The sequence below is a fragment of the Thalassophryne amazonica genome, chromosome 15 (assembly GCF_902500255.1).
Source record: "Thalassophryne amazonica chromosome 15, fThaAma1.1, whole genome shotgun sequence".
NCBI classification, from domain to species: domain Eukaryota; kingdom Metazoa; phylum Chordata; class Actinopteri; order Batrachoidiformes; family Batrachoididae; genus Thalassophryne; species Thalassophryne amazonica.
This window is the reverse complement of record NC_047117.1, coordinates 15,618,696-15,646,420: the sequence shown is the minus strand read 5'-3', so window position 1 is coordinate 15,646,420 and position 27,725 is coordinate 15,618,696. Positions and strand designations below refer to the sequence as shown.

General features: G+C 42.0%; 1 protein-coding gene across 1 annotated transcript; it reads left to right on the top strand.

The window, feature by feature from the left end:
* Positions 1-400: 400 nt before the first annotated feature.
* Positions 401-26,947, top strand: LOC117526384 (carbohydrate sulfotransferase 12-like). The gene is made up of 6 exons (XM_034188444.1): positions 401-532; positions 18,589-19,179; positions 19,268-19,410; positions 25,089-25,217; positions 25,349-25,541; positions 26,389-26,947. Exons 2-6 carry the CDS (start codon positions 18,688-18,690, stop codon positions 26,659-26,661), a joined length of 1,230 nt encoding a protein of 409 aa, XP_034044335.1. The 5' UTR covers positions 401-532; positions 18,589-18,687; the 3' UTR covers positions 26,662-26,947.
* The last annotated feature ends 778 nt before the right edge of the window (positions 26,948-27,725 follow it).

Genomic DNA, 27,725 nt, shown 5'->3' with positions numbered 1-27,725 from the left:
TATAAAATGCTCACTCTTTTGGAAATTAGAGATGAATGGATGATAATTAGGCTGGAAAATAAATGAATATTTGATTATGAAATATGAGGGTGTAATAAGGTTACTAGATAGCAGGGCCATTGTGCAAATTTGAATTGTTATTCTGCATCCTGTTTGTTACCTCAGTTGAAAATTCAACTCGCGTGTAAGACTTGAATTAAAATTCAAGGGACATTCTGAATTCGTTCCTCCAGTTTGTGCAGCTCTGAGGGACAGTCAGTGGGTTTATAAGTTTTTAGCAGTTTCGGCAGTGTTGATGTTCCATATTTATGGGCGTAAGCAGGGTTTCACAACCTAAATGTGGGACGGTGGCGCACGGATGGCTGGGTGGTTAAATATCGCGAGATCTTTCATTGTGTCGAGAGCACGGACCGCTACAGCGCTGCGGTCCGTTTGCCAGCCGCCGCTCTCATCAGCGGGCGGCGAGGAGGAGAGAGACCGAGGTGACAAAGGAAAGGACCGACGGAGAGGAGGCATGGAGCCGGCGTACAGGGTAAGAAGGAGTGTCGAAATCCGTTTTTACATTTCTTCACACAGTTTAATCGCTGGGCACGGTTAATTGTTGCCGTGATGTGTGAAGGACACAAAGGAAACGAAACACCGGCTCGTCTCCTTCAAAGGAAGCACAGTGAGGACGTTAGTGTGGAGGGGGTGAAAAACAACAAAAATTAAAAAACAGGTGAAACTGGAGAAAAATGAGTTTACTTCATTTGGTCTGCTGTGGAAAGTGTCTGGTACAGTCAGTGAAAGAGCACATTGTAGTCTGTGTGTACTGTATAAATTAAAGTTGTTTTCAGAAGAATGCAAGGAGGTGATGATGGTTCCTCACGGGAAAAAAAATTAAAAAATACGAGGAAAATTTACAGTTCCAGAAGTCAATATACGTATCACAGAAACGGGTTAGAATGGAGTTTTAGAAAAAGCGACTATTTGAATTCACAAAAAATAAAAATATATATATATATATATTTTGAGCTGTATATGGTTTCCAAATGGAATATATATTTATCACACATAATTGTTTATTTATTAAAATAATGAATATTAAGCAAATTTCGTACTATCTGTATGCATTATGCTGTGTATGGAGGCCTGTTTGTGCCAGCTTACAAGAACAAAACAGCACACATTACCTTTCACTTGCATTATCAAGTAGTGTTTTGTACCATAAAAATGAATCAGATGTGATTACGATGCTAAAGTCAAAAGAACACATCTTGTAATTACATGGATGTAGAATGAAAAAAACAGGGCTAACTGATCTGACCAACTCAATAAAAATGACAGCTATTCCTATTCTCCTACATTTTGTTGTTTGTATTGTTTATTCATAGCACATATAATTACCCTTTTTAAAAATAAATCAAATTATCTTATTTTTCTGGTGTGTGGGAGTTCTCTGTATGTATGCATTTTGTGTACTGTATTGGCCTGAATATAAGGCATCCCCATATATATATATATATATATATATATATATATACACACTCAACAAAAATATAAATGCAACACTTTTGGTTTTGCTCCCATTTTGTATGAGATGAACTCAAAGATCTAAAACTTTTTCCACATACACAATGTCACCATTTCCCTCAAATATTGTTCACAAACCAGTCTAAATCTGTGATAGTGAGCACTTCTCCTTTGCTGAGATAATCCATCCCACCTCACAGGTGTGCCATACCAAGATGCTGATTAGACACCATGATTAGTGCACAGGTGTGCCTTAGACTGTCCACAATAAAAGGCCACTCTGAAAGGTGCAGTTTTGTTTTATTGGGGGGGGATACCAGTCAGTATCTGGTGTGACCACCATTTGCCTCATGCAGTGCAACACATCTCCTTCGCATAGAGTTGATCAGGTTGTCAATTGTGGCCTGTGGAATGTTGGTCCACTCCTCTTCAATGGCTGTGCGAAGTTGCTGGATATTGGCAGGAACTGGTACACGCTGTCGTATACGCCGGTCCAGAGCATCCCAAACATGCTCAATGGGTGACATGTCCGGTGAGTATGCCGGCAATGCAAGAACTGGGACATTTTCAGCTTCCAAGAATTGTGTACAGATCCTTGCAACATGAGGTGATGTTCTTGGATGTATGGCACAACAATGGGCCTCAGGATCTCGTCACGGTATCTCTGTGCATTCAAAATGCCATCAATAAAATACACGTGTGTTCTTCATCCATAACACACGCCTGCCCATACCATAACTCCACCGCCACCATGGGCCACTCGATCCACAACATTGACATCAGAAACCCGCTCACCCACACGACGCCACACACGCTGTCTGCCATCTGCCCTAGACAGTGTGAACCGGGATTCATCCGTGAAGAGAACACCTCTCCAACGTGCCAAACGCCAGCGAATGTGAGCATTTGCCCACTCAAGTCGGTTACGACGACGAACTGGAGTCAGGTCGAGACCCCGATGAGGAAGACAAGCATGCAGATGAGCTTCCCTGAGATGGTTTCTGACAGTTTGTGCAGAAATTCTTTGGTTATGCAAACCGATTGTTTCAGCAGCTGTCCGAGTGGCTGGTCTCAGACGATCTTGGAGGTGAACGTGCTGGATGTGGAGGTCCTGGGCTGGTGTGGTTACACGTGGTCTGCGGTTGTGAGGCTGGTTGGATGTACTGCCAAATTCTCTGAAACGCCTTTGGAGACGGCTTATGGTAGAGAAATGAACATTCAATACACGAGCAACAGCTCTGGTTGACATTCCTGCTGTCAACATGCCAATTGCACGCTCCCTCAAATCTTGCGACATCTGTGGCATTGTGCTGTGTGATAAAACTGCACCTTTCAGAGTGGCCTTTTATTGTGGGCAGTCTAAGGCACACCTGTGCACTAATCATGGTGTCTAATCAGCATCTTGATATGGCACACCTGTGAGGTGGGATGGATTATCTCAGCAAAGGAGAAGTGCTCACTATCACAGATTTAGACTGGTTTGTGAACAATATTTGAGGGAAATGGTGATATTGTGTATGTGGAAAAAGTTTTAGATCTTTGAGTTCATCTCATACAAAATGGGAGCAAAACCAAAAGTGTTGCGTTTATATTTTTGTTGAGTGTATGTATATATATATATATATATATATATATATATTTGAGAAAAATTGTGTTATAATAAAACCACCATATTTATTTATTGTTTTTATTTATTTATTGCTGTGTATACTGTATTGGTCTGAATATAAGCCTTGCCTGATTATAAGACACCCCCATATTTTTCAGATGTATATTTAAGAAAAAATATTGAGTTATATATTGTTGTGTTATGCTCACAATAATGGCATATAGAATTTATTAGCAATAATATAACAAATATATGCCCCAAAAGTGTACATGATATTGTGGGCATTATCTTGTAGTAGATAATGTTACACTGAATTACCTGTACGAACACAATGTTTATAATACAATATATAATTTATTACACAACAATGAATTCTGCATTACTTTGTCAGGACCCCTTTAGCTGGAGGGGACTAAGGGGATGTCCATGTTTCATTTGGCAGTGGCAGATAGTTGATTATTAGATTTGGGAATGGACTGGTTTTCTGCCTGGGTAGTTGCTGTACATGACCCAGGGCGTTTCTGAGGGGTTGTGGATGTGGCAATGTGATGCACCAGTGCACCCTCTCAGACTTAACTTGACTGCATCAGAAAGGGAATCCAGCATAAAACGTGCATAAATTTGAAATTGCAGATCATAAAATCCAGGTTCCATACCAGACTAGATGAGGTAGATATCCAATCTCCGCTATGGTGATCCCTAACAGGAACAACCAAAGGCGGAAGACACTATATATTACATTTATTCATTCATTCATTTTCCGAACCTGCTTATCCCAACTGAGGATCATGGGCGAGCTGGAGCCTATCCCTGCAGTCTTTGGACCAGAGGCAGGGTACACCCTCAACAGGTTGGCAGTCTATTGCAGCAGTGACACATATGGACAAACACATTCACACCTGTGGTAAATTTAGAGTTACCCATTCACCTGAATTCACCTAACCTGCATGTCTTTGGAAGTGAGGAGAAAGGAGGGAACTCATGCAAACACAAGGGAGAAAATGCAAACTCCACACACAGAGGACCATGTGGGAAGCAAACCTGGGACCTTCTTGCTGTGAGACAACAGTGCTAACCACTAAGCCACCATGGCACCCTTACACATTACATGATATATGATATTATACATGAAAATTATACATAACTACATTGTAATTTATGGTTACACAAAATATATGGTGACAAAAAATATATTATCTTTGCTAATTTGGTTGAATAAGAACTGTCAAAATGAGGTCTGGACCCAAACAAATTGTGTAAGAATATTTCCTCACTTTCCTCGTTGACAGTTTTTTTCTGACAGCTCCTTTAGTTCTGCTTCCTTCTGATATGTTAGTTTAAAACATTTGAGAAAATTATGCTGTGCACCTCATTTCTCTTCAGAGAGGTTTGTCGTATTGTTTCCACTAAAATATTATTTCTTTGTTTAAAACTTTCATTATTAATTATTCATTTTTTTTAAATAAGTCATGATTATACTTTTAAGAAAACATGGCTCAGTCTTGGTAGGGGTAGTTGAGGTTTATTTTCAGCTGTTGAAAGCAAGCTTCCACTGGTGTATGTGGGCAGACAAGAGAGACTTTAAAATAGACCACATACAGTCAACAAGGAAGTTATTTCTAAAATCAAACAAGGTCTAGTGGAAAGAAACGCCACAGTAAAACCAGTAATGATATGACCTAGATGATTTTCTGCTTTGCACATCTGGATTTTCTTTCTTTTATTGTGACATAGGTTTTTTCAAACAATATTTTTCTCAATTACAGACAGTCAGGGGTGTAAACCCTCCTCTGAAATGTGCTGCATCGACCCCCCACAGGCTGTTTGTTCACATCTCTCTGACAGTTGAGTACCCTGAGTTGAACTGATTCCCATGTACCTTGGAAAAATCTCGATCAGACACCATTTAGCTGTTGAAATTAAATTAGCAATGGTCTAATATTTAAAATACCAAAAATACTGATAAATGTCTGTTAGCTCAGGCATGGGAGCATGCACTAGGCACTACATATTACCACATCCACCACACTAAGAAGTTGCTTTGGTTCCTGATGAGCAACAACCTAGGCAGAGCAGCGGTCAAACCCCACCTCGCCTTGGCTTATTCCAGTCACTGGGGTCCTCAAAACTGAGGCACCTGCATGCTGGATCATCATCAGTGACACTTGCTACATGATTATGTGTCCTTACATTGCAAATAGAATGCCTCATCTGTGTCACCCAAAGTAACCACTGGTTTGACATAAAGTCATTCCAGTTTGATCCAAATGTTCTCTAGAGAGAGAGGGAGAGAGAGAGACTTAGTACCAAAGACATTCAGCCATTGCCTTAGGTTACTGAGTCTAATACCCCATCACATATATGCTGGTTGAGGCCGAATTGCGTCAAAATGACAACGGCCACAATCGGGAAATATTGAGTTGCGGTCTGACCAGTGGACGGCAGTCTGTGAGCGTCCACATATTTGGTCCCATTCGCTCAGCTGTCCCGAGTTTGTTGCACATGTTCAAAACACTCTTGGCACCATCGAGATGGAACGCACATCTTACTGCAGTCTGTATGCAGTTTTTACATCATTTGATCACAGTCTACATATTCTGATGGCATCAAAACAGCATCTGAAATGATCTGATCCCAGTTGATTGAGCTCTGGGATCGATCGGTCACAGCAAAGCCTGCTGCATGTTGTGCCACGTTTGTCCACCTCCACTGGACTCCAGTCAGGGAGGGCAAAGGAAATGTTGACTTGTAATAACTTGTATGTGGCACATATTCATCATATACAGTGAATGTGAACAGTACACAATCAAACCGAAAGCACCGTGTGCTGCTGCACCTCTCCATGGTCTCATGTGCATGCATCATAGCGCACATCGAGTGCCAAGCTGAACGGATCTCACCACTGTAATATACATATTATTACCAAACTCTGTAGGAGGTGTGATGTGAAAGTGTATTGCCAGGCTGTGACAACATTATTAAACATGAAACTCACCTCCGGCATGGAACCATGGTCCTTACACAGTGCAGAGCGCACAGGTTCCAAACCACAGCCTGTGGTGAAAAGCCTCTTATCCCGGCTGCAAAAATTAAATCCCATGTGATAAGCCAACTGACATCATGGTGTGCAGACTTGTGTTGTGCTCCTGAAGTGAGCAAAAAAGAAATTAAAGTTCACTGGAAAGGCTGTGTATGGCGCATGGTGTGACTGCTTGGTCCGCTGCCAGCAAACTTTCAGCAAAGGTGTCCAGTGGCACCTGCACGCACTTAGTGGCTCATGCAGCCTTTATGAACACACACATGCACACACACAGCTGAGTGATCATTTCAGCCCCACGCGTGTTGGCATGCGTGCGAGGAACACAACGCTGCCTCCCACTCCACGTGTTTGCCATCCAGACGTTTGGACATCAAGCAGTCTTCAGCTGCTTTTATTGCCATCTGACAGCAGTCTGTGTCATCTAAACTGTTGTCTATATATGCTTTGGATGCCATTGGGCAGGTGTGGACGAGGTAATCTGGATGCGTTCTGACACTGCTGACCATGGCTCTTTTCCTCCTGACTGCATCCGATGATGGTAATATTTGCCGTTTCACCCTGGTTCCTGCACATTCTTGCTATGTGTGACGGGGGCTTAAGTCTCACAACCATAGACTAAGACTGGAAGCACCAAGGGTCTCATGTACAAAGGTGGACACGCACAAAAACGTAGTGTATGTCCTTTTCCACGCTAACGTTCTGATGTATCAAAAGTGAAATGACCATGAAAATGTGCAGTGTGTCACGCAAAAGTCATAGCTGGGATACGCACATTTCTACAGCTTTTGGTCCACTGGCAACATGTACAGGTGATGCTAGATGCAGAGCTTCTTAACAGGCCCCCAATTGACTCCCTGTGTTCAGTATTTGTCAATAAAATCGTGTGTAAAGTTGTGAATGTCACACACTGTTGGTCATGGCACAACTCATTTATTTTAACTTTAGTGCGTATGTGCTGTTTTGAGCTGACTGCATTTACAGCATCACACACACACACACACACACACACACACACACACACACGCTCCCACTAACATTTTTCTCCTTTCATGTTTATTCCATTTGCAAGGATACCAAATAAACTATCCTTGCATGTCTCCACGTCATGTTCAGTCTTCTGTAGCTCCCACTCCCACTTTATTTTTATTCCCAGCTCCCAGGAGAATAACACAATTATGACTAGTAAGTAAAGTTGAAAAACATTGCCGGCATTTATTTAAATAATAAAGAACACATGAAAACTCTTTATCTTGGTTTATATATATATATATATATATATATATATATATATATATATATATATATATATATATATATATATATATATACTCTCTTTAAATTGTCCTTTGAATCATCAAAGAGGGAAATAGGAAAAATAGAAAAGTAGAAAAAAACCCTCAGAGCTCTGAATAAAATAAAATAAAATAAAATGAATAAACCCCAAAGTCCATCAATGTTCATCTACCCGGGTAGTATGTTTTTTTTTTTTTTTTTTTTTATGTGTCCCACGTGCGGGTGTGTGCGTTAAATCTCCTTATCTGGAGCCTTTGGATAGAGACACAGGAAGTAGGCGAGTGGCAAGACACTCCTCTTCTCTCTACTGGCCGCGCGTGCATCCAGGGAAGTTCGTTGATGAAATCAATCTCTCAGAAAAAAAAAAACAACCTGCATAGCAGGGTAACAGTACTGTAAATAACTTCTTAATCACTCTCGTCAGATCTGAAACGTATTCTTCGATATCTTAACTCAAAAGTGCAGTATTTCAAACGTAATAGTCCATAAACTGCACAAAATGGAATTCGGTCGCTAGCTTATTAGGTCAATAACATGGATTTGAAATGGCATTCACGAGCATAGGCAGTTCATTAGTTCAGTTCAACTCCAGTTGGTTTTTTAGCTTATGGTCAAAATACATCAAAGTTGCTCAAAATAAGCTTACACAACGAAATCATACAACTACATGAACCTAATACATCTTCATAAGATAAGTCTTATGTGCTCACTTCGTGTCATTAACCAAAGACCACGAATCAAAACATTGGAAGCTAATCTCACGCCTAGCGCGCGAAGAAATGAAAAAACTCACCGGAGCAAAGGAAAGTATATACACAGTAATGCTGTCCGGGTCTTTTCTTGCACGAATCTTGGTTCTCACAGGATTAATCACTCAAAACAAAAGTAGTTTTTTTTTTAACTGAATCATGAAAATAAAATAATAATTTAACTCATAGTAGTCTTTGCTTCACCACTATTCTTCAATGCAAACGTTTCCTTCACGTTTGGGATCTCGCTCTGTTCACATAGCAACAAGTGCTCTTCATCTACTAATCTCCCTTCCCAACAGTGTTACTACTGCCCCTAGTGGACGGGAATGGAATTTCAAGTACATAGATAAACAGCACATAGGAAATATAATAGAAACTGTCAAATGAGGTTAACTGGAAAATTTGAGTGGGTTACATCCTCCCCTCCTTAATCTGCATGTATCCTTGCATGTTCTACACTACACTGCAAGTGTACCCTACACTATATCAGTGGGTAAAGGGGTCAAGTTGTATATGTAAGGGGCATCGACTAGGGTCTGGGAGAAAGCTTGGTCTAAACCAGCTAAGATGGAATGCATTACAGTAAGTAGGGGGTTCCCTAGAGTGGAGTATGTAAGTCTTTGGGGGACTGCTCGCTCTCGAGCAGATCCTCTCAGTGGCACCTCACTGTCGGGGGCAACTTCAGCGTCTTCTACCTCCATCCATTCCAGTACATCTCCACTGGTCCTCCGTGGTGATGCATCTTCTCGTTCACTTCCAGGGCTATAACGCTCACTGGGATCTGCTGCAGGAACTTCAGCTGTTACGGACTCGGATTCAGACAGATTCTGAGACAGACTTGCTTCATCATTCGTAGGCTGAAATGCTGGAGCTTCGGGATCAAGCACAGACTTTTCAGAACTCACGCTAACGTCTGGTTTCTCAGGACTTGGTTCAACTCTCAACTGAGTGTCACGTTTGGCTGACTGGTCAGTTTCAGGTCTTTCAACTTGTGGAATCTGTCTTTCCTGTTCAGCTTGAACATTTCTTGACTCCCTCAAGCGTTGATCATAGAAGGAATAATACTCCTCTTCGTCGTCGTCAGATTCCTCTTCTTCATCCTGAGGTTGATTGGGTTCAGGAGCAGGTAAGTTGTCAGGTTTCTGTTGGGACTTATTTTTCTTAGGTTGTTCGTCGTTGACAGTGGATGGGAGGAACCCACATGGCAAAAGTAAATCTCTGTGTAAGACTCTTTCAGGTCCATTTGTGTGCTCAGGGACTAAGACACAGACAGGGGAGTCTTGAATTTGCTTGACGACCTTGTAAATGGTTTCACTCCACCTATCGGCAATGTTATGCTTCCCTCTGATGCCAACATTGCGCACAAGGACTCTGTCTCCGGGTAACAGTGTGGACTCTCTCACCTTGCTGTCAAATCTGCATTTGTTTTGCAAAGCAGTTTTCAGACTGTGTTCGGTTGCAAGTCTGTAGCTCTCTGTTAGACTCTCTGTCAGCTTTTTGACATACTCTGTATGGGATATCTTACTGAGACCTTCTGGGATAAGTCCAAATGCAATGTCAAGTGGAAGCCTTGGTTGGTGGCCAAACATCAACTGGTAAGGAGAGTAGCCTGTGGTGTCGTTTTTAGTGCAGTTATATGCATGTACAAGAGGATGCACGAAATCCTTCCACTTCACCTTATCTCCTTCTTCCAGCATTCCAAGCATCTCTAACAGTGTCCTGTTAAAACGCTCAACGGGATTCCCCGGGGATGGTAAGGGTTTGTCCTCGTCTTTTTGATGCCGAGCAACGCACAGAGGTCTTTGATCAGAGCTGATTCAAAGTCACGTCCTTGGTCGCTATACAACCGTTCAGGAAATCCGTAGTGAATGAAAAAGTTGTTCCAGAGAGCTTTTGCCACAGTCTTAGCCTTTTGGTCAGCTGTAGGAACTGCCACTGCGTACTTAGTGAAATGGTCTGTTATCACTAGAATGTTCTTAGTGCCTCTTCCGTCTGACTAACGACAGGTACTCCATGCAGACCAACTCTAAGGGACGACTGGTCTTAATGTTCACAAGGGAAGCACTTCTCTCAGCTTGCACCTTCCTTCGGATGCATCGCTCACATGTTCGGATCTTCTCACTCACATCAACGGACATTTGGGGCCAATAGAACCGGGCACGGACTAAGTCCAGTGTTCTTTCAATGCCCATGTGTCCGACAGCATCATGGAGGTTTTCCAGTGCAGCTTTTCTGTACTTGACTGGGAGGACAAGTTGATGAGAATGTTCACCCTGGCTCACTCGTCTTCTGTACAGGACATCACTTGAAAAGACGAACTGGTTCATTGCCCTCAGCATCAACTGGACGTCTCTGTCTTCACGACACTTTGCTCTGTAGGAGAATCGTTTCCCTGCCTTCACGATGTCGATGACTCTACTGATGGCTGAATCCTGTCTTTGCTCACAGGCCCAATCTTCAAGAGACATCCGTGGCAACATACAGGATCCAGGTACATCGGTCTGAGAGAACTCTTCAGGGATAGCAGAAGCCTCCATTGCCAAACACTTGATTGGCACAGGTGGATGTATGGAGTCTGACCCATTGTCTGTCACTGAAGAGTGCTGGTGCCTCTGACAAACTGCCTTCACAGCCTCAGATGGGAAATCAGTTCCTTTGTCTTCCTGGAGGAACTGTGCAAGGAAGCGCTGGATACGATTCTCCTCATCGTCGGAAGTGGGATCAGGCTGGCAGTGGTCATGAGGATGGGGTCGCCTTGACAAGCCATCTGCATCTTGGTTTTTCTTCCCAGCTCTGTACTGGATGTTGAAGTCAAAACTTGAGAGGGCTGCTAGCCAGCGATGGCCTGCAGCATCGAGCTTGGCAGATGTAAGAACGTATGTCAATGGGTTGTTGTCTGTGATAACAGTGAACTTCGCTCCGTAAAGATAGTCAAAGTACTTTTCTGTGACGGCCCACTTTAAAGAGAGAAATTCAAGTTTGTGTGCAGGGTATCTTCGCTCACAACGGTTCAGTTCTCTGCTCGCATAGGCTATCACTCTCAATTTCCCTTCTTGTTCTTGGTATAATGCGGCACCAAGTCCATGAGTGCTGGCATCAGTGTGTACTACGTAGGGCTTTTTCCATGTCAGCAAAGGCAAGGATTGGAGCTGAGGTGAGTTTCTGAATGAGAGCTTTAAATGCATCCTCACAGACTGGTGTCCATTTCTCATCAAAAGGCTTTTTGTAGTCGGCACTCGAGGGGCGATGAGAGCTGCTGTGTGGGGAGACCAGCTTTCTCTTTGGCGGCAGGTACCCAGCAGTCAAGTCATTCAGAGGCCTTGCGATTTTGGAGTAGTCTTTTATGAATCTCCGGTAATATCCGGCAAATCCAAGGAATGATTTCAGCTCTTTGATGTTGTTAGGTCGGGGCCACATGGTTAGGGCAGCAATCTTTTGGGGGTCAGTTTCTACTCCATTCGCGGACACAACATGTCCAAGGTACTTCACAGATGTTCTAAAGAATTGACATTTCTCTGGCGAGAGTTTTAGGCCAAATTCTCTCAATCTCTGAAGAGCCCCTCAGTAGACGTTCTTCATGCTCCTCAAGTGTTTCTGAGAACACAATGACGTCATCGAGAAAGACTAAGACCTCTCTCAGGTTCATTCCGCCCATACACTTCTCCATGACACTCTGAAATGTACTGGGGGCATTGGTAACCCCTTGAGGCATCCGGTTAAATTCCCAGAACCCCATTGGTGTCACAAACGCTGTCTTACACCTGTCGTCCTCATTCATGTCAACTTGATAGTAGCCAGACTTGAGGTCCATGATTGAGAACCAGTTCGACCCGGTGAGGACTGAGAAGGCTTCTTCAATGTTGGGTAAAGCGTATGCGTCCTTGATTGTCTGTCTGTTCAATTTCCTGTAATCTATGCACAGTCGGATGTCACCATTCTTCTTCTTAACTACAACGATTGGAGACGCGAAGGGGCTGTCGGACTCACGTATCACACCAACATCTTGAAGTTCCTTCAGGTGTCTCCGAACAGCCTCATAGTCGGAAGGATGGATTGGTCTGGGTCTCTGTTTAAATGGAGTTGGATCTGACAAGCATATCTTGTGTTTGATTTCAGTTGTGTGACCAAAGTCGAGGTCATTGAGTGCAAAGACATCGGATACTGAATCGAGTTTCTTAGTAATTCTGTCCTTCCATTCTGCAGACAGAGGAGAGTCACTAAAGTCGAAGGTGAGTTTGCCACCATCAGACACATGCATGGTGTTGCAAGTTGCAGAGGCTGATCCGAGACGTGGTGGCTCACTCTGGGTGACTTTGTTGCCCTGTGCAGGTAAGCATGACACAGCCGTGAGGAATGAAAGCTTTGCTATGGCCTCTGGAAAGCCTGATGTCATGTGCGGTCTCATTCTTAACTAGGACAGGCAACTTAAAAGAGGGGACTGAGGGACTTGTCATGACATAGCTACAGAACAGGAGGCCGGCAGGTAGGCTGGACTGAGGGGGCTCAACTAAGAGGGTGGCGTTAGTTGATACAGGGACATGTCTGGCGTATCCATTCAAAGCCAACCTTTCTCCTGCAGGAATGATGACACACTTTTTGCTCTGTAACTTCACAGTCCCTACTCGTCCATTCTGCTGGTTTATCTTGAATCTGTTGTACAAACGTTTTACAAGTGGGGAACAGTTGCCACTGTCCCTTCTGTGTTTCTCATTCTGGGTGGGTGCACAGTTCTCGTAAAGAGGATCCAGAGTGTTTGTGCCAATCAAGAAGGGGACATGCATGTTGGTTCTGTGGTCAGGCACCACAAGTGCAAGGGTGTGGATCTTCACAGGTTTCCCCATGATGTTCTCTGGGAAATCAATGCTAACCTGGATGTAACCAGAGTAGGGCACTTCTTGACCACCAGCCCCTTCTATGTCTAACAAATCTTGAATGAGGTAAATGGGCAGGTGTGAGAGGTATGTCTTGTGAAAGGATTGGAAAACTGTGGTGACCTGAGAACCTGAATCTAGGAGGTTATCGCACTGAACACCCTCGATGACAACAGCAGAGGTACACTTTGGCTCTATTAAACCTATTGGAAGAGCACCACCCAGTGGCTGGCTTGGGGAATGGCTTTCACATAATGCAGTTTCTATTGTCCGGTGTTCTGGGGGACGTTTTGGTTCGTGTGGGGGTGCAGTGAGTCCCTCTACTGCAACCCTGTCCAGTTTAAATGCCCGTACTGAGTTTGCCATTGAGCTTGTTTTGTCTTCAGTTCTCTGTATCTCTGGTCCACCAGTGGTTAGTTGGGGGGATTTTCACACTGTCTGGCCAAGTGACCGTCATTGCCACACTTGAAGCAGAACCAAGCCTTCGGCATGGGCTTTGAAAGTGTCTGTTGGGAGTGAACTGCAGCTACAGCACTAGCTGAAGGGGTTCCAGTAACTGTAGTCTGGGGGTTTTTCTTAGCATACTTTAGCTTTCGTTGTTCTCTCTTGCTTGTGAGCTGCATTTTTAGTTCAGCAACCTGCTTACGTAAAGCCTCGGTTTCGTTAATGTATGTCTGGAGAACATTAGGGCTCGGGTCATGACAGAAAGATGCTTCTTCCACTAGCTGCATGTTCATGGATCTGTTTTTTGTGCTGCCTAGATGGCGGTGCATACGATCTTGCTTGGCCGCTCTGTGGTCTTCCTGTGTTCTCACTTGAAGCAGGAATTCGGAAAAATCTGGGGGGCGTCTCTGTTTTCTGGCCTAACTGCAAGGACAAAATGAGAGACTGGTCCCAGCATCCACGTTGGAACTGCCGCAGCACCTGGTTGTTGGCGTCAGCTTTGGCAATACCGCCCCTCTTTATGACTGTAGTGATCAACACCTGCAGTCGCTGCAGGTACTCTGAGGCTCTCTCTCCAGCGTTCTGATGAGTGCTGAGAAATCTTGCAAAAATCTCTTGCCCGTCCTCCACTAGTCCATAAGCTGACTCGAGAAGCTTTACATAGTCAGAGGTGTTGTGTGTTGGGGGGTGTGGCTGGACATTTTGGTGTTCTTTTCTTTTCTTCGCTCTCCAGGTGGTATGAAAACTGATTTGTCTGTGGAGAAGGTGCTGGCTGAAGAGTCCTTCACCCTCATCAACATCATGTGCAGCACCTGTGGGTGGTGCTCACATGCAACCTTAAAGACTTTCAGCTGAAGCAGATAATTAGATGGCGTTCTGCATTTAAGCCATGTGTGATTCAAGCAGAATTGCCGGGAACTCGACCTTGTGATGTTCGTTTGTGAGACGCTGAGGACCGCGCCTGGGTTTGACACATCGAGCCTGTGAAGCAGGAAGGGTGAGGGACACATGCTGTCAGCACACATCAGAGGTGATTAATTGTTTGACTACTCGTTGATAGTAACTTGGTATTTTGTTACGCAGTATATTTGAATTGTGATGAGAATTGTGCAGCTTGCTTCTCACTGCTGTGGCATGCGGACAAGTGATCCTCCACCTGTTGTGAGAAGCTGCTCATTTGCATAAAGCTTAAAATACAGACCTGAATGTGTTGCTGATAGTGTGTGTCTTATGAAGGATATTAGTTGTAACTGCTGACTTACCTCACTTCTTCTATCCTTCGCAGAGAGTCGGTTTGTCGTGTCCACCTGGGGGGTGTTTGGCGGTAACAGTGAGTCCAGAAGCGCCGGGCTTCGATCCTTTTGGGCGCTGGAGAGCGTGCCAGCCTTCACTCCACCAGAATGATGCTGTTTTAGTTTCTACACTTTATTATGCACCAGAGGGTGAATAAATAAATTGTTTTTGTTATTGGAACCGCTTTCTGGTTATTTTAGCGCTGGGTTCCGTCAGACGCAGGTCCGCTCCTCAACCCGCGTCGACACATAACAAGAGGGGGCTGAATCTGGGCCTAGCTGTCTCACTAAATCGGAGGCTGTATGTCACGGGGGGTTTTGTCCTGAATCATGAGTTCCACGTGGAGAGACCATGTCTGAAAATCTGCTTCGTTAGCAGGCTTGGGGAGTTTGCCTGAGAAGGGACGAAGGCGTTTGAATCCTTGGTTTGAAGTATCAACTTTGTTGTTTTTAGTGACATCCTCTACTATTATCTTCTGCACATCTGATGGGTTGACAATGTCTTCACTGAATACTCTTTGGGGAGTTTGGAATGAATGCCCTGTAGTGTACTTGCTTTTAGGGGTGTGTTCAAGGGAATAATGCTGAGGTGGGCATGCACTGATGTGTTTTTTACAAACTAGGGGGGTGCTACTGTCATCAGAATCAGCTTCGCTATTAGAGCTAGTGTCGCTACTTAACTCTAGGGGTTCGGTCTTGGGGGGTTTCTGAGGAGTGGTGGTCATTCTCTGAGGAGTGGGAGTCATTCTATAAGCCTTATCTACACGCCACAATATCTCAGGATTTCTAGGACTGGAAAAGTATTCAACTGCTTCAGATAGTAGGTTAGCTGATTCCTCTGATTCAAACTCCACAAGGGCTTTAACACCATTCGCTTGCCCTGTCTGTCTAACCCGTAGCACGTTTTTCACCGTTCCATAAGTGGAACAAAATTCGGTAATCTGCTCGTCAGTGTCATGCAACGTAATACCCTCAACATACACAGCATTTCTCAAGTTAACACCATATGCATTCTCAGTATCCATGGTAACCCAAAAAGTGTAAATTCAATTCACAGTATAAACTTCAAACTATTGAAAATGGAAAAAAAAGTAGTACAATGTATCTTATCAGTCAAACCGGCAATAAAAATAGTCAAAAATAAACATATACTCCTCCTGGCAGCAGGCTCGCCAAATTATATAAGGGAAGGTATGGCTCTTTAGAAGTTATCAGAGATATTAACTGAGCGCCCTTGATCTAAGGTTCTTTTCAAGGAGGAGAATAACACAATTATGACCAGTAAGTAAAGTTGAAAAACATTGCCGGCATTTATTTAAATAATAAAGAACACATGAAAACTCTTTATCTTGTTTTTTTTTTTATATATATATATAGTCTCTTTAAATTGTCCTTTGAATCATCAAAGAGGGAAATAGGAAAAATAGAAAAGTAGAAAAAAAAAACCCTCAGAGCTCTGAATAAAATAAAATAAAATAAAACAAAATGGATAAACCCCAAAGTCCATCAATGTTCATCTACCCGGGTAGTATGTTTTGCAGTTTTGATGATTGAAACCAGGAAAGCCTTACAGGTCATAGGTCAAAGGTCAAAGTCAGGAAAAATCATGGAAAAATTGGAAAAACCATATCTTTTAACATTGAATGAATATTCCAAAAATCACAACTCTGTCAAAAAAAATGTAAGGGAAGGTATGGCTCTTTAGAAGTTATCAGAGATATTAACTGAGCGCCCTTGATCTAAGGTTCTTTTCAAGGAGGAGAATAACACAATTATGACCAGTAAGTAAAGTTGAAAAACATTGCCGGCATTTATTTAAATAATAAAGAACACATGAAAACTCTTTATCTTGGTTTATATATATATATATATATATATATACTCTCTTTAAATTGTCCTTTGAATCATCAAAGAGGGAAATAGGAAAAATAGAAAAGTAGAAAAAAACCCTCAGAGCTCTGAATAAAATAAAATAAAATAAAATTAATAAACCCCAAAGTCCATCAATGTTCATCTACCCGGGTAGTATGTTTTTTTTTTTATGTGTCCCACGTGCGGGTGTGTGCGTTAAATCTCCTTATCTGGAGCCTTTGGATAGAGACACAGGAAGTAGGCGAGTGGCAAGACACTCCTCTTCTCTTTACTGGCCGTGCGTGCATCCAGGGAAGTTCGTTGATGAAATCAATCTCTCAGAAAAAAAAAACAACCTGCATAGCAGGGTAACAGTACTGTAAATAACTCTTCTTAATCACTCTCGTCAGATCTGAAACGTATTCTTCGATATCTTAACTCAAAGTGCAGTATTTCAAACGTAATAGTCCATTCAGTCCATAAACTGCACAAAATGGAATTCGGTCGCTAGCTTATTAGGTCAATAACATGGATTCGAAACGGCATTCACGAGCATAGGTAGTTCATTAGTTCAGTTCAACTCCAGTTGGTTTTTTAGCTTATGGTCAAAATACATCAAAGTTACTCAAAATAAGCTTACACAATGAAATCATACAACTACATGAACCTAATACATCTTCGTAAGATAAGTCTGATGTGCTCAGTTCGTGTCTTTAACCAAAGAGCATGAATCAAAACAATGTAAGCTAATCTCGCACCTAGCGTGGGAAGAAATGAAAAACTCACCGGAGCAAAGGAAAGTATGTACACAATAATGCTGTCCAGGTCTTTTTTTGCACGAATCTTGGTTCTCACAGGATTAATCACTCAAAACAAAAGTAGTTTTTTTTTTTTTAACTGAATCATGAAAATAAAATAATAATTTAACTCATAGTAGTCTTTGCTTCACCACTATTCTTCAATGCTAACGTTTCCTTCACGTTTGGGATCTCGCTCTGTTCACATAGCAACAAGTGCTCTTCATCTACTAATCTCCCTTCCCAACAGTGTTACTACTGCCCCTAGTGGACGGGAATGGAATTTCAAGTACATAGATAAACAGCACATAGGAAATATAATAGAAACTGTCAAATGAGGTTAACTGGAAAATTTGAGTGGGTTACAAAAAGATCAAATTTCTTTCATATTTGAGAGATTTATGTAGGATGGTCTCTTTTATCGACTGACAAACTTTGATCCGGATCTGATCCAGATTACAGGTTTCGTGGCCATTTAAATTTAACATTGAAAAACCCATTTAATATATATTTTACATTATATCTGAATCAAACGTGCCCCAATCACTCTCATATTTGAAAGTGAGGTGCAGACTGGCACTGATTATTGGCTGACAAAATTTGATCCAAATCTGATCCAGATTGTGGATTTTTTTGGACATTTGAGTTTAATATTGAAAGTCCATTTGGTGTACATTTTACATTATATCTGAATCAAAAGTGCCTCAATCACTCTCATTTGTGACATTGAGGTGCAAACTGGCACTCTCAATGAATAGACTAAATTTGATCTGGATCTGGTCCGTATTGCAGATTTAGCAGATATTTGATTTTAACATTGAAAAGGCCCTTTTGATCTATATTTTGTATTATATTTTAGCTTATGAAAAGCCACTTCTAAGCAGGACTTTGACCTTGACAGTTTTTTCCAAGGTAAAAATTTGTGTAATTAAAAACTAGTGTTGGCGGAAGTTTGCGCTCTATAAGCACGGTGCTGTAGTTTTCATTTTTTTATCTCGTGAAAATGTATCTTGTTGGAAGAAATAATGTATGTGACTTTAAATGTTAGTTTGTTGTACCATTTGACAATACGTGCTGATTGTTAAACAGAAGAAAAACAGTAGTCTCAGTCATATTTCCTGTTTCAGATGTCAAGCAGGAAGTGTCCATTTCCGTCATAGACCATCATCATATTGCAGAGAAAACCACTTCTCCTTTCTTCTCCAATCGCGGCTGTTGATCTAACAATGGGAACGTGGCGTTGTCTTCGAGGTGTGTTCATTCTGGGGTCTTTGTTTGTGATCCTGTTGCTTGTTGTCTACTGGGATGACATCGGCGGGTTCAATGTCTATCCAGTACAAGACCCCAAACATCAGCTGCATGACTCTGAGCCCGGCCCATGGGTGACTTCATGCCCTTCTCACCTTCCCATCTTCTTTACCACTGCTACACTGATGCCTACTGACATCCCTGAGGAGAGAGGAGCAGCAGCCGAGAATGAAAAGCAATCCAAGACGAAATTTGAAATAAAGAACAAAGAGGAAGAAGAGAGGCCTTCTGATGCAGCGAGCACCAGGGAGCAGGAGGAGAGGAAGCAGAGGATCATGGACGTGTGTTCAGGAAAGGATGTCGTAGAATTCCCAGGAAGGACTCGGACATTTGACCAGATTCCCAACAAGGAATTGGATCACCTGATTGTGGACGACAAGCACCGGATCATCTACTGCTACGTTCCAAAGGTACCGCTGATGTGTGGCTGTTTGTTTGTGTGTGTGAGTTAGTTGCTGTGTGCTTGTATTGACATGTGGTCGTTTGTGTTGCACTCAGGTCGCGTGCACGAACTGGAAAAGAGTGATGGTGGTTCTGTCTCAGTCTCTAATTTCACCCTCTTCTGGAAAACCTTACACAGACCCCGAGGCCATACCTTCTGACCTTGTGCACAACTCCTCTCTGCATCTCACATTTGCTAAGTATGAACACACACATGCACTTTTTTTTTATAAAGTACACACTGTAAAATCAGGTATGTGGGACGCTGCTCTGCTGGAGACCAAGAGCCACCCGTATGTTCCATAGATGGACAATAAAGTTTGACCTTTAGACTTGTCATATTCATGACAAAACCTCAATACTTGTGACACTAAAACATACTTTGGAAAACTGCCCTCTTGCTGAACGGGTAATTCACTGTCTAGACACCTGACAGACCCCCCCCCCAACTGTGCTGGTGAAAAACATGTGACTTTTTCACTTTAGAACTGATGTGATTTATTTTCAATGTATTTATGCATGACTGGATAATGTGTATTATTTGGTTTCTGTTTTTCATTTGTGGTTTGTGTTTTTAATTTGTGCAAATATTTGTTGTGATTTTCTAGTCTTTTTACCCTACGAGTTGGTGGAATGGCGAGCAGAGCATTGTTTTCACTGATGTGTGTGAGAGAGAGAGAGAGAGCTAGGCTAGGCTTCTAGGCCATATAGGCTTCTTGGTTATATATATATATGTATATATATATATATATATATATATATATATATATATATATATATATATATATATATATATATATATATATATATATATATCAAATCAATTTCATTTATATAGCGCCACATCACAACAAACAGTTGCCCCAAGGCGCTTCATATTGCAAGGCAAAGCCATACAATAATTACAGAAAAACCCCAACTGTCAAAACGACCCCCTGTGAGCAAGCACTTGGCGACAGTGGGAAGGAAAAACTCCCTTTTAACAGGAAGAAACCTCCAGCAGAACCAGGCTCAGGGAGGGGCAGTCTTCTGCTGGGACTGGTTGGGGCTGAGGGAGAGAACCAGGAAAAAGACATGCTGTGGAGGGGAGCAGAGATCAATCACTAATGATTAAATGCAGAGTGGTGCATACAGAGCAAAAAGAGAAAGAAACACTCAGTGCATCATGGGAACCCCCCAGCAGTCTAAGTCTATAGCAGCATAACTAAGGGATGGTTCAGGGTCACCTGATCCAGCCCTAACTATAAGCTTTAGCAAAAAGGAAAGTTTTAAGCCTAATCTTAAAAGTAGAGAGGGTGTCTGTCTCCCTGATCCAAATTGGAGCTGGTTCCAGAGGAGAGGAGCCTGAAAGTTGAAGGCTCTGCCTCCCATTCTACTCTTACAAACCCTAGGAACTACAAGTAAGCCTGCAGTCTGAGAGCGAAGCGCTCTATTGGGGTGATATGGTACTATGAGGTCCCTAAGATAAGATGGGACCTGATTATTCAAAACCTTATAAGTAAGAAGAAGACTTTTAAATTCTATTCTAGAATTAACAGGAAGCCAATGAAGAGAGGCCAATATGGGTGAGATATGCTCTCTCCTTCTAGTCCCTGTCAGTACTCTAGCTGCAGCATTTTGAATTAACTGAAGGATTTTCAGGGAACTTTTAGGACAACCTGATAATAATGAATTACAATAGTCCAGCCTAGAGGAAATAAATGCATGAATTAGTTTTTCAGCATCACTCTGAGACAAGACCTTTCTAATTTTAGAGATATTGCGCAAATGCAAAAAAGCAGTCCTTCATATTTGTTTAATATGCGCATTGAATGACATATCCTGATCAAAAATGACTCCAAGATTTCTCACAGTATTACTAGAGGTCAGGGTAATGCCATCCAGAGTAAGGATCTGGTTAGACACCATGTTTCTAAGATTTGTGGGGCCAAGTACAATAACTTCAGTTTTATCTGAGTTTAAAAGCAGGAAATTAGAGGTCATCCATGTCTTTATGTCTATAAGACAATCCTGCAGTTTAGCTAATTGGTGTGTGTCCTCTGGCTTCATGGATAGATAAAGCTGAGTATCATCTGCGTAACAATGAAAATTTAAGCAATGCTGTCTAATAATACTGCCTAAGGGAAGCATGTATAAAGTGAATAAAATTGGTCCTAGCACAGAACCTTGTGGAACTCCATAATTAACCTTAGTCTGTGAAGAAGATTCCCCATTTACATGAACAAATTGTAATCTATTAGATAAATATGATTCAAACTACCTCAGCGCAGTGCCTTTAATACCTATGGCATGCTCTAATCTCTGTAATAAAATTTTATGGTCAACAGTATCAAAAGCAGCACTGAGGTCTAACAGAACAAGCACAGAGATAAGTCCACTGTCTGAGGCCATAAGAAGATCATTTGTAACCTTCACTAATGCTGTTTCTGTACTATGATGAATTCTAAACCCTGACTGAAACTCTTCAAATAGACCATTCCTCTGCAGATGATCAGTTAGCTGTTTTACAACTACCCTTTCAAGAATTTTTGAGAGAAAAGGAAGGTTGGAGATTGGCCTATAATTAGCTAAGATAGCTGGGTCAAGTGATGGCTTTTTAAGTAATGGTTTAATTACTGCCACCTTAAAAGCCTGTGGTACATAGCCAACTAATAAAGACAGATTGATCATATTTAAGATCGAAGCATTAATTAATGGTAGGGCTTCCTTGAGCAGCCTGGTAGGAATGGGGTCTAATAGACATGTTGATGGTTTGGAGGAAGTAACTAATGAAAATAACTCAGACAAAACAATCGGAGAGAAAGAGTCTAACCAAATACCGGCATCACTGAAAGCAGGCAAAGAGAACGATATGTCTTTGGGATGGTTATGAGTCATTTTTTCTCTAATAGTTAAAATTTTATTAGCAAAGAAAGTCATGAAGTCATTACTAGTTAAAGTTAAAGGAATACTCGGCTCAATAGAGCTCCGACTCTATGTCAGCCTGGCTACAGTGCTGAAAAGAAACCTGGGGTTGTTCTTATTTTCTTCAATTAGTGATGAGTAGTAAGATGTCCTAGCTTTACGGAGGGCTTTTTTATAGAGCAACAGACTCTTTTTCCAGGCTAAGTGAAGATCTTCTAAATTAGTGAGACGCCATTTCCTGTCCAACTTACAGGTTATCTGCTTTAAGCTGCGAGTTTGTGAGTTATACCACGGAGTCAGGCACTTCTGATTTAAGGCTCTCTTTTTCAGAGGAGCTACAGCATCCAAAGTTGTCCTCAGTGAGGATATAAAACTATTGACGAGATAATCTATCTCACTCACAGAGTTTAGGTAGCTACTCTGCCCTGTGTTGGTATATGGCATTGGAGAACATAAAGAAGGAATCATATCCTTAAACCTAGTTACAGCGCTTTCTGAAAGACTTCTACTGTAATTAAACTTATTCCCCACTACTGGGTAGTCCATCAGAGTAAATGTAAATATTATTAAGAAATGATCAGACAGAAGGGGGTTTTCAGGGAATACTGTTAAGTCTTCAATTTCCATACCATAAGTCAGAACAAGATCTAAGGTATGATTAAAGTGGTGGGTGGACTCATTTACATTTTGAGCAAAGCAAATCGAGTCTAACAATAGATTAAATGCAGTGTTGAGGCTGTCATTCTCAGCATCTGTGTGTATGTTAAAATCGCCCACTATAATTATCTTATGTGAGCTAAGCACTAAGTCAGACAAAAGGACCGAAAATTCACAAAGAAACTCACAGTAACGACCAGGAGGACGATAGATATCAACAAATTGCTACGAATGAATGAATGAATGCAAAATAAAACTGTTTTTTGGGACTTCCAATTTGGATGGACAAGACTAAGAGACAAGCTTTCAAATGAATTAAAGCTCTGTCTGGGTTTTTGATTAATTAATAAGCTGGAGTGGAAGATTGCTGCTAATCCTCCGCCTCGGCCCGTGCTACGAGCATTCTGGCAGTTAGTGTGACTCGGGGGTGTTGACTCATTTAAACTAACATATTCATCCTGCTGTAACCAGGTTTCTGTAAGGCAGAATAAATCAATATGTTGATCCATTATTATATCATTTACTAACAGGGACTTAGAAGAGAGTGATCTAATGTTTAATAGACCACATTTAACTGTTTTAGTCTGTGGTGCAGTTGAAGGTGCTATATTATTTTTTCTTTTTGAATTTTTATGCTTAAATAGATTTTTACTGGTTGTTGGTGGTCTGGGAGCAGGCACCGTCTCTACAGGGATGGGGTAATGAGGGGATGGCAGGGGGAGAGAAGCTGCAGAGAGGTGTGTAAGACTACAACTCTGCTTCCTGGTCCCAACCCTGGATAGTCATGGTTTGGAGGATTTAAGAAAATTGGCCAGATTTCTAGAAATGAGAGCTGCTCCATCCAAAGTGGGATGGATGCCGTCTCTCCTAACAAGACCAGGTTTTCCCCAGAAGCTTTGCCAATTATCTATGAAGCCCACCTCATTTTTTGGACACCACTCAGACAGCCAGCAATTCAAGGAGAACATGCGGCTAAACATGTCACTCCCGGTCCGATTGGGGAGGGGCCCAGAGAAAACTACAGAGTCCGACATTGTTTTTGCAAAGTTACACACCGATTCAATATTAATTTTAGTGACCTCCGATTGGCGTAACCGGGTGTCATTACTGCCGACGTGAATTACAATCTTCCCAAATTTACGCTTAGCCTTAGCCAGCAGTTTCCAATTTCCTTCAGTGTCGCCTGCTCTGGCCCCCGGAAGACAATTGACTATGGTTGCTGGTGTCGCTAACTTCACATTTCTCAAAACAGAGTCGCCAATAACCAGAGTTTGATCCTCAGTGGGTGTGACGCCAAGTGGGGAAAAACGGTTAGAGATGTGAACGGGTTGGCGGTGTACACGGGGCTTCTGTTTTGGACTACGCTTCCTCCTCACAGTCACCCAGTCGGCCTGCTTTCCTGGCTGCTCGGGATCTGCCGGGAGGGAACTGACGGCGGCTAAGCTACCTTGGTCCGCACCGACTACAGGGGCCTGGCTAGCTGTAGGATTTTCCAAGGTGCGGAGCCGAATCTCCAATTCGCCCAGCCTGGCCTCCAAAGCTACGAATAAGCTACACTTATTACAAGTACCATTACTGCTAAAGGAGGCCAAGGAATAACTAAACATTTCACACCCAGAGCAGAAAAGTGCGGGAGAGACAGGAGAAGCCGCCATGCTAAACCGGCTAAGAGCTAGTAGCTGCGCTAAGCTAGCGGATTCCTAAAAACACGCAAAGTGAATAATGTGTAAATAATTTAGAGGTGATTCAGCAGAGGGAGTGCTTTAGTTAAGGCACGTGAAGATTACACTGTGAAACAAATCGTTATCTAGTTAACTAGATCAATCTAACTGCGCAGATTAAACAGCTAACAGATATAGCAAAACACCACTGTGCTCCGGAACAGGAAGTGATACAATACCGCAGTGAGAACCAACCACCAGTAATGGTTCAACACCAACAAAGTCGCCACTTATATATAGTCGCCTATATATATATATATATATATATATATATATATATATATATATATATATATATATATATATATATACAGAGAGAGAGAGAGAGAGAGAGAGAGAGAGATATTGTGCACAAGGCAGAGTACACCCTGGACAGGGTGCCAGTCTGTCACAGGCCCACATATAGACTGACAAACACATTCACGCAAACTCCACACAGAAAGGCCACAGGTGGGAATTGATCCCATGACCTTCTTGCTGTGAGGTAACAGTGGGTCAACTAAGTCATCGTCCTGCCCATTATTATTATTATAAAATGAAAATTACAGCAATGAAAACTTATTATGATTATTTATAATCTGCTTTTCCATGTGCAGGTTTTGGCGACATTACGGCTCTCTGTCTCGCCACCTGATGGCGCTCAAGCTCCAACATTACACCAAATTTCTCTTTGTACGAGACCCCTTCGTACGTCTCATCTCTGCCTTCAGGAACAAGTTGGCAAGGTGTGTTTCCTCTCACATGTGACTAATGACAGGGATCAGATTTGTGTGTGGAAACAGGAATGGGCCTTATTTTTACGTAAACTGCAGGTCCAAAATTTCTAAACAAGTGTTTCTGTGTGCTTGTACGTTAGGCCCAACAAGGACTTTTACCAGCAGTTTGGTTCTGTCATGCTGCATCGATACAGTAACGTCTCTGGGAATCTGCCAGAAACAGCAGCAGATGCATTTGCAGCGGGAATCAAACCAACGTTTCAACAGTTTATTGCATATCTGCTGGATCCAGAGACTGAGAAGGAGGCGGTCTTCAATGAGCATTGGCGACAGGTATGTATGCAAAAAACATCAAACACTAAGGGCCCCTTCACACATAGTGTGAAGTTTGGTCGAATACAACGAATTAGCGTGAAATAGCATGAAATAGCTCGAATTAGCGAACCACGAAACATTGCTCCAACGGGCAGGTGTGCATGATGTCAGTGCGACGGTTTGTGCACGTGGGAACACACTGCCAGCAGTTGCTGTGAAGAAACAATAAATAAATTAATTAAAAAATACATGCTGTGACAGTTTTGTGCACACGGGAACACAGCAGCTTTTCACAGCAGCTGCACGATGTGGTTAAAAATCACAGAGCTGCTGAAAATAAAAAAATAAAAATTACATGCCACCCACGTGATTCGAACCTGCACCTTCCAACAGCTCTGATTGCCAGTCAGAAACTTTACCACTGAGCTACAGTCGCAGTCCCGTGAAAGTTGTGGGAACTTGCCTGATATGAGGAAGGAGATGGACATAAAATGAAATAAACCCACACACCACATAAAAAAAACCCACATTCATCAAGCAGGCAATACAAGTATGATCCATCTGATCCTCTGTAGATGTAAGTGGGGAATAATTTCACGCTAAACTCAAGCCCGTAGAGCCCACCTAAATATTTGAGTGGGAATGGGGCTCTTGTGACAGGTCACACACACTGTCAGAAACGTTTGTCTCATTATTACGTTTGACTACACGGTAGGATCGCTTTTTAAGCTGTATTTTATATCATATATTAATTTTGTGTGCATTTCAGAGAAGTGCGATAAATATAAAACAAACATTTTTTTTTTCTTTTTGCCAGCTATCAAATGAGATTCACAGACACTGTTTTGCTGTTTGTGTGTTTCAGGTGTACCGTCTGTGCCATCCCTGCCAGGTAAATTATGATTTTATTGGACGACTGGAAACTCTGGAAACAGATGCGGAGCAACTTCTGAGGATGCTGGAAGTGGATCAGCTGTTGCACTTCCCTTCCGGTGCACGTAACCGCACTGCAGCCAGCTGGGAAAAGGACTGGTTTACACAGATTCCCTTAACAATGAGAAGAGATCTGTACAAACTCTACGAGCCAGACTTTGAACTGTTCGGCTATCCCATACCTGGCAGTGTGCTGCACCAGTAGACCACGCAGAGCCAAAGACCCAGACCCACAGCGACGACACACTTCAGTTACCTTCACACATGCCTTTCACGGTTTCTATAGAACTAAAGTGCCTGACAGTATTAATATGTGCTCGTCTTCATTTATCATCATTAAATGTGACAAGCACACTCTCAGTTTGAGTCCCTGCAATAAAGCACCTTAAATAGTATTTTAATGAGTCGCTGGGCAGACTCCAGGCTATTTATTGGTTGATATTTCTGTAAAGAAATGCATGGCAGAGAAATAAAGTGATTTTTTTGTGTTTCACTTGCACTTTCGAACTTTATAGTGATTGTGCTTTCATGCCTTAATACAGAAGAGGCAAAAGGCTCCTCATAAGAAATTACAAATCCAACGGCTGCTTCAGTTCAGCTCAGTTGATAAACACATTTTAAAAAATTGATTAGTTACTCAGCACCTCAATTGTCAGGTGGGGAACAAGTTGGACCATAAACCTTATGTGTTTAGTTTACTATTTAGTAATGATGATGTTTGTGTTTTAATCACTGGGAAAGCTGAGAAAACCATTTCAAGACACCAAATTTTAAATAGGATTTCTTAAATTTTATTACTCCTCTGTAAAAATTTATTGGTTAAGGGCCATATTTTTCTCTCACTTAATTCCCTAAGACACTATACCGAAAATCAACAGTTGTGGGAATAGAAATAAACTTCAGATCCCTCTATTAATACTTTTATTTTTTGAAGATAAAGAAAAGCAAACCTTTGCTGCAGCTGTTCTGTATGGATCCAGATGGAGTATCTCAGCCAGTATGGGTCTTGGATTGACTTCAGTTGACTAAAATAAGGAAAGCAGTGCTGCGATGACACAGTGACAGCATTTATCAATTATAAACTGCAAGTGGATTAAATATACATCATTTAGAAGTACTTTGGAACATGATTCTCAGTATGACCCCAATAATTGATCCAAGAAAAGATTACTGATTCAGTATGTTATAGCCAGATTTATTGGCTGTGATTATAATGAAGTATATTTTATTTCTCAGCTCATTTTCAAAAATGCTATGATGAAGCAAACC